The 7,889-nt window shown below is 32.0% G+C and overlaps 1 protein-coding gene across 5 annotated transcripts; it reads left to right on the forward strand.

The window, feature by feature from the left end:
* Positions 1 to 1,147: 1,147 nt before the first annotated feature.
* Positions 1,148 to 6,901, forward strand: LOC107934497 (uncharacterized lipoprotein syc1174_c). 5 transcript variants are annotated; one of them, XM_016866943.2, is made up of 10 exons: positions 1,148 to 1,384; positions 1,469 to 1,603; positions 1,708 to 1,824; positions 2,430 to 2,558; positions 2,926 to 3,102; positions 4,303 to 4,443; positions 5,225 to 5,410; positions 5,756 to 5,827; positions 6,193 to 6,362; positions 6,611 to 6,901. In XM_016866943.2, the coding sequence occupies exons 1-9, from the start codon at positions 1,262 to 1,264 to the stop codon at positions 6,352 to 6,354; spliced, it is 1,242 nt and encodes a 413-aa protein (XP_016722432.1). In that variant the 5' UTR covers positions 1,148 to 1,261; the 3' UTR covers positions 6,355 to 6,362; positions 6,611 to 6,901. The 5 variants fall into 5 exon arrangements, 4 of the variants coding, with proteins under 4 accessions (XP_016722432.1, XP_040939011.1, XP_016722434.1 ...); XR_005906319.1 differs by lacking the exon at positions 5,756 to 5,827 and having other exon boundaries at positions 1,162 to 1,384; positions 5,358 to 5,410; XM_041083077.1 differs by lacking the exon at positions 5,756 to 5,827 and having other exon boundaries at positions 1,162 to 1,384.
* Positions 6,902 to 7,889: the final 988 nt, after the last annotated feature.

Genomic DNA, 7,889 nt, shown 5'->3' on the forward strand with positions numbered 1-7,889 from the left:
TAAATATTTATTTTTATTTTTATTAAAATTTAATAACAATAACAATAATCATCTATTTAAAAAAAATCTGCTAAGGGTGTTCTTATCATTTCAGCTTTTTTCTTATGCTATTACAATCTCTATTCCATTCAATCAAACTCAAGAGTACTATTATAGTTTTATTGCATTCTATTCAACTAAATAATTGAATTGCTGATTACAGCTCTACTCCATTCCAATGAACCAAATGTGGTGTAAAAGTTTTAAATAGTAGGATATATTCATACATTTAAAAAAAAATTTTACACATACAATTAATAAAATAATATTATTTATATTTTTGATTTTATAAAAAAAATTTTATACATCCTAAAATGTACCAATTGAATTAAAACATCGATACACATATAAATTTTTGAAATAAAATTAATTTTCAATATTTTTAAACTTTATATAATGTAAAAAAATCGTCTTGAATGAATCTGGATATATGGTTGTCTAGTGGACTTATCACATATGGTTGTTTAGATGTTTATTAATTTTTTACTTTTTAAATTTATTTAATATTTTTATAAATTTTAATAATGTTTTAAAAACTTATAAAATTTTTAAATTATTTTTAAATTCCTAAATTTTTAAAAAAATTAAGCTTTAAAATAGATGAATCTGGACAATCATTTGTCTAGATTCATTCCAATAAAAAATTCAATATTCCTTTTAAATTTTTTAAAAATTGATTTTTTTGTTGTTGACGTGGTTGACGTTAGCGACTATGCTTTGATATGGAAGACCATATCAGCATCGTTAACGGCCACATTAGTGTTGTAGCGATCAACGTTGTCAAATGGCTTATTTAACCTGTTTTATTAGCTCATGAGCTCAATTGAGTGTAAAAAAATCATAAAAACTTAATTAATTTTTTCGAAAATGTTCAAAAACTATATTTTATATATTTTTATATACAATCTAAAAACGCACCTAATGAGTTTCATGAATTTCAACATAATCTCATTTATTTTTTTCATAATTTTTTAAATAAATATATTTATTAAATAATTTTTTTGAAATGTTTTACGGAAACAAACAAATGAACATGTAAGTAAAAGAGAAACCAAAAGAATTGTGAGGAATAAGGGGCAAGACCGTCAATCCGGAACAAAACTGGAAATGAAAGGGGCTTGGCCACTTTGTTTGCATTATCCATTCTCTTTGGTCTCTTTGGTCTTCTAAAGTTCAAACTCTCGAGGCAGTCAAGTAAACATTTTTGTTTTTCCGCCAAACAATGGCGGCAGCGACAGCTCTCAATCTATGCCGTCCGTGGCAATCGCCGCCGACTCATAATCAATTCATCACCAAACCACGACCGTCCATTCGGCCTCCTATCACCTGCTACACCGCTAACAAGGTCAGTTACTTGGTTCGCTTGACATTTTTCTTTTTTAATTGTAGAGCATACATATAATCTTTCTTTGGGGGAGGGGCGATTCAGTCGAAGAGGGAGTACACAAGCGTAATGATAGTGCCAACGGGAGTGGGGGCCAGCATCGGAGGATTTGCCGGTGATGCTCTGCCTGTTGCTCGGGTCTTATCCTCCGTCGTCGATTGTCTTATTTCACATCCTAATGTAAGAGTGCAAGACTTTTATTTGTTTATAAAATTCCTTTTCTACTTAGGCTTTTAAATAAACTGAATTTAATGTAATAAAATTAACAATTTTTTTTTCTTCAGGTTCTGAATGCAGCAATGTTATACTGGCCCATGCCTAATGTAATGTACGTTGAAGGTTATGCTCTGGACAGATTTGCGCAAGGCTTATGGGCTCTGCAACCTGTACATCAAAACAAGGTTTTATTTTATTTAATTTCTCAATTCCTTGTTCATTTCAAATGAATATTTAAGTTAAAAACTTTTTTTTTTTAAATCTCAAAACTATACATGAACTTTAGTCTAATGTGCAATTCTATACATGTACTTTGATTTGATCAAATTGTCATAAATTATTAACACAATTATTGATATACCAATTTTATGTTTATATATTACATACACATATAATTATATTTATCCAATATAAAAATAAATTGATGTATTTATTTCTTTAAATGTGCATGATTCAAAGTTTCATGTGTATAATTGATTCAAATTAAAGTTCACATATCAAATTGCAAATTGAATCTAAGTTCATGTATAATTTTGGGATTTATTCCCTTTTTTTTATTTGTAATGCTAAAAGTGTACCCAAAAGAAATGAGAAGTTCATATAGAATGTAGAAAAAGTGAAGATTTTTAGAGGGTTAAAGGGAAGGAAACAAAAAGGAAATAAGACATAAATTTGTGGCATTCGAAAAATAAAGATGGACATTCGAAAAATAAAAATGGACTCTTAGTGTTAGAGATGCTTGTTTTAAGTTGCTATCATTTAACAACATCAAGATTTTGATCTGATGCAGGTGGGATTGGTTCTTGATGCTGGAATAGAAGAGCATCTTCGGGTCCGCCATTTGCAAGTGGCTGATGCCACAAGGGCTTCCCTTGGATTGCCGGTTGTTGAGTATGCTGTCACTGACACCCCTTTAGAGGTACTAATTTGATTTAGCTGGGAAGAGATACGTAGAGTTCTGAACTCTATTTGCGAATTGTGAGCACAAGATATAAAATCTTTCAAGTGATATAATATTATAGTTTCTGCTCTATGCTGGTACTCTACTAGCTAAAAGAGATGAACATCAAATTTTGATATATATAAAAGTTAAAAGTATAAATTATATCTCCTTGTAGCAAACTTGCACTGTTGCTTGCATGTTGTAGGGACAAACTTTGAAGGTTGGAGCTGGCATGTGACTGCTTAATATTGTTGTTCTTGATCTTAGTTGATGAGAAATTTGTCTTTATAAAAACCAAAGAAGAGAATAAGCTGATTTTCTATAAACTAAACAAGTTTTGCAGGTGGAAAAGTGGGTCAATCCAACAACTGGGCAATCAACAGGCAGGATTAAACACCCTGATTCATTACTGCGGGCTGTTGAGAATTTAGTCAAACGATCGCAAGTGGATGCTGTTGCTGTTGTTGGGCGCTTTCCAGATGATGAAGTGGATGATCTGGATGACTATCGACTTGGAATTGTAAGGCACTTATTTCTTTTCCTTGACTTCTTAAGTAAAATGCCAAGAATCTATTATGTTACCATTTGGAAAGTCTTTTATACTTGCATGGAGAAGGTGAAAGTTTCTTATGATAATTTTCTTTACTGAACTTGAATTTTGCATGAAGTTTATGTAATTGGTTGTTTTATTCAAATTACCTGAAGGTTGACCTGGTTAGAAGAAGTATTCAAATTAGTTTTGAAACCATTGGCTTTTGAATATCATAATTAGGAAAAAAATAGATGCTACTCTATTTTCCCTCTGCACAGCTTTCTGTTCTCTTGTTGGTAAGTCGTATTAGTTTGAAGTTTCCAATGAAATTGATTCTAAATGAGCTCTGTACCAATGAGCACTGCTTGAGCCATGGCTATATTTTTTTTCCTGACATTTACAAACTATATTAAGAGACAGCATCATTGACTTAGAACAAGTACTTTCAAATAATAACACTCAAGTTTATATATCAAATCTCAGAAATCTGAGTCTTATAAACAAAAACCGACCAGACATTGAAATAACATAAGTTTTATTAAGTCCCAAACCCTATTAAAATGAAAAATAGCATATATAACCCTAAAACCACAAGTACTTGAGAAATGGCCCTTCATCTATGAGAATTGTTGATCTGTTGCTCTTATAGACTATATTAAGTTGAACGTTATTGATGCATAGTGCTCCATCTATAATCTGAAAATCTCAATAATCCTCAAATTCTATGTATCAAAATATCGGAAATATCAACATCTCCTAAACAATATCCTACTAGAAACTAAAATAACATGGGTTTCATAAGTTAAACCTTAACACTAATAAAAACACAATATAGCTAGTAACCCTAATACTTGAGAAATAAGCAAAACATTAACTAATAAAATAACCTAAGTTATCTAAATATTGTAAATTTACATTAACTAATAAAATAACCTAAGTTATCTAAATATTGTAAATTTACATAAAAATTACAATTAATGCCATAAAATATTCTTCAATAGCTTGTCTTCATTTTTCCATGGATCAATTTTGCATATGATTTTCTATTCTAAGTTTCTATTAATTACCAAATTCCTTTTTCATCTTTAATTCAGAAGGTATGCCGGATGATGCTGGAGCCACCTTGAATTCTGATTTGCTTTCAAATAGTTTTTTTTATCTTATATCATGTCATGTACGTGCTTCCAGGGAATAGATACATTGGCCGGAGTAGAGGCAATAATAAGTCATCTTGTGGTGAAGGAATTTCAGATACCATGTGCACATGCACCTGCACTATCTCCCCTTCCCTTGACCTCATCCCTTAGCCCAAAATCAGCTGCTGAGGAGGTTTGTGAAGTTTTATTTGTGCTCTCCCTCTTGCGACACACACTTAGCATGTTTATGTGTGATTGGTTTTTTTCTTTTTCTTTTTCATGGGCTTGGTGTGTGAACTTGGATACAACATAAGAATGCCTAATATTTTTGAGTAAAATGTCATCTGTAGAAAAGCATGTAATCTTCAGAACTGTCCTCTTCAAGATTGTTTCTTCCTTGTATCTAATTTAAGCAATTAGCCCTTTATTTGGTGGTTGTTTTAACTTATAGAAGCCAAAAGCAAGTAGCAAAAGTAACAACGAAATGGAACCTCAAAAATTAATCAATGAACAAGAATTGAAGGCTAAATGCAGAAAGACTTTGTGGTTGGAAACTTTTTGAATGATGAGAGATGAAGTATTCCTAGATTAAGTCAGCAAAAACTAGAACAGACGAAAAGGTAATATGCCATGTTCACAGATTTGAGTAACAAAGCATATTAAAATCAGTGTTCTCATAGCATCAGTAGCTCTTTTTTCCTTGACAATTAATTAGACCCGGTTTGAACTAACAGTAGTGTTAAAATATGGGAAATGAACTAGGGGATGGAGAAAGAACCACTAGTATAAAAGAGTGCAATAGATAGATTAGACAATCAAAAGGAAATAGTATGATTGGTTATTCACAATACCTTTGACTGAAAAGCTTGGCTACAGAAGTTTTATTGTCACAAAGACATGCATTATACATGCATGCAAGGAAGAACTCCCCTGCATACCATGTACTTATGTCTCTTTTCATTTCTTTTGACTAGATAGGTTACACATTTTTGCCATGTGTCCTTGCGGGACTTAGTAATGCACCACAGTACTTGGTTAAAAACCCTGAGTCCTTGGCAAAGGGTTGTATCTTGGCAAGTGATGTTGACAGTGTTATTCTGCCAGTAGATGCTTGTGGAGGAGATGGTGCTCTTGCTTTTGCTAGAAGCAAGAGAAATAAGGTACAAATTTGAAAGCAACTATCTGTGCTTTTCCTTCTATGGTAAAAATTGTCTGGGAAATTCATGTTTGGTGGGGGAAAATGGAAAGGGGGAAGGATGGAAAATGTTTTAGTCTAATGATCGAGATTCATAACAATGTGTTTGTTAGTTGCCGCACAACCATTAGGTTAAACCTTTTCCTTTCCTTCCTACCAAGTGAAGGCACATGTGCTCACAAGCACTTTGGCTTCATACTTTCTTGGCCCACCAAAAACATCTTATAATTTTAACCATGAATAATCTTAATTTGTTGTAACAGCAATATAATGACTGTTTTCTTCTCTCGTCTGCTTCCCTCGTTTACAGCCTCTGATAATCTGTGTGGAGGAAAATGAAACAGTTCTAAATGATACTGCTGATAAACTTGGGATCAAAGTGGTATGCATCTAATTGGCTTAATTTTTTATTATTAGTTTTGTTCTATTTCATTCTGTTTGTTTCTTTGGTTAGGTTTTTGGAGTAAAAGACCTAAAATATGTAGTGAATGCTCATAGTAAGAGTCTCTTTCTACGTACACTAGTTTGGAAATCAAAAGTGACTGTTTTATATGAAATTCTTTTCCCTGTTAAACTAGACTAATTAATTTAAGGGCTTATCAAAATTTATCCCGATTCTGGATTTTAAATGAAAGACAGGTTAGATTTCATCATTTACATAAAAACCAAGTGCAGTGGAATCATATTTAGCAGTAAAATCAGAAGCGTAAACGCTTGATAACTAATGCAACGTCATCTTTTGTGCAGGTCAGGGTCTCAAACTATTGGGAAGCTATAGGTGTTGTTGCAGCTCATAAGGCAGGAATTGACCCAAGTTCTCTTCGTAGAAACAAAATACGCAACATTCAGTGCTTGTCTGATGTTCAAGCTAATGGCTTTGCAGTTTCAACAGCCTCATCCGTCACATAATGGTAAAGGTAGGGAAAATCTCCAAAGAAAACTGAAGAAACAACATATTAAATGAAATCATTATTTGATTTATACAACCGTGGAGAAAGAGTTTTTGCCTCTTCGGAGTATCTTTTTGGTTAGACCTCAACGGAATAAATAACCGGCTTACGTTGAATATTGTGTATATATATTCCGTAATGCTTGAGGATTGTCTGAAGGTGATTCCCATATCCATGATATGAGGTGATGTGAGGTGGGTAATTGGGTTTTGCAGGTCCAAAGTTGAAAAAGATCAAGTGCAAAAGTCCACTCTGAGTTACCAATTTTTGAAAGAAGCTGTGGTATTTGGATTACGATGTTGTTCTGTTTTTCTTAGGAGTTAGGAACAAAACACTGCTGACTCGAGTGTTGAAAATTTTGCTTGCCTAGGTTCGGTTTAGGCATGTCTCAACCCTACCCAAATCCTCGTTTTGTATATCTTGAATACGGATGTAACGCTATCATAGCAATTATCTCATTTTCCCCCCTTATACATAATTTATTGTAAAATGCAGTAATTATAACATTCTAGAATGACTCCCCCGCTTCACTCTTTTTTATTAATTTTTTTAAATCAATAATTATTTTAATTATATTTTAAATTGTAAGGTGTAGTTTTACGTTAATTAACTTATGAAAAATGTTTTTTTTACATTTTCATGCGTTTGTTTGATGAGAAATTGTTTGGTCAATAAAAATGATTTACAGAATATTAATTTATTCTTTTGAAAAAATAGAAATTATTTTTTAAAATAGATTTTATTTATGAGTAATTTAATTTTAATATAAAATTAACTTCAACCAAAGTGATTGTATTTATAAATTTTGTCGAAATCATTTTTTTAAAAATGGGGTCGACTTTAATTTCAAAAACGAAAACGAACATGGGAGTCGCCACCAATCTTTTTTGTTTAGGTGTGATCGGATGATCTTGTAATTTGATTGTTTTAATAAAATGTTTTGTTTTACTAAAACATCGATTTTGGTCTACGAAATTCGAGAAAACGGGTTCGAGAGTCGGTTACGTACGAGGAAGGATTAGCACCTTCGTAACGCCCAAAGCTGGTACCTAATTGAAATTAATGTCTTAATGTCGAAAGTTGAAAATCCGTAAAGAATTTAAAAATACGATCCTCATTTTTTATTAATGTTAATTTTACAAAAAATGTTTGGGTAAATCGAAGCGGGTGTTAAAGACATTCTTGTCTCGAATTAATAAAATGTCACATCCAGTACGTTAGGGCACGGCATTTTAAACCCTCGAGAATAAGATTGTCTTTTGATTTTCAAAACTCATGCATTTTAATTTTAAAAGGATATTCGGTCATTTGGGTCAAACGAGAAAAATCGAAACCCAGTACGTTAGGGCACGATCTCTCAAATTTCCAAATACGGAATATTGCCTTTATTAGAGAATTTTCTTTTTATGAAATAACAACAAATATGAAATTTAAAACAATGTGTATTTATTTTTTTGGAGTAAAATAAAGCGATCGATATCGGATAAACACATT

This window comes from Gossypium hirsutum, chromosome A12, assembly GCF_007990345.1.
Source record: "Gossypium hirsutum isolate 1008001.06 chromosome A12, Gossypium_hirsutum_v2.1, whole genome shotgun sequence".
In the NCBI taxonomy this organism is placed as follows: Eukaryota; Viridiplantae; Streptophyta; class Magnoliopsida; order Malvales; family Malvaceae; genus Gossypium; species Gossypium hirsutum.

Excerpts from the sequence above, each read along its gene's own strand:
- LOC107934497 (XM_016866943.2), top strand. The coding sequence starts at position 1,262 with ATGGCGGCAGCGACAGCTCTCAATCTATGCCGTCCGTGGCAATCGCCG. Across the intron at positions 1,825-2,429 it reads AACCTGTACATCAAAACAAG|GTGGGATTGGTTCTTGATGC; the intron begins GTTTTATTTTAT and ends GATCTGATGCAG. Across the intron at positions 5,411-5,755 it reads CTAGAAGCAAGAGAAATAAG|CCTCTGATAATCTGTGTGGA; the intron begins GTACAAATTTGA and ends CCTCGTTTACAG.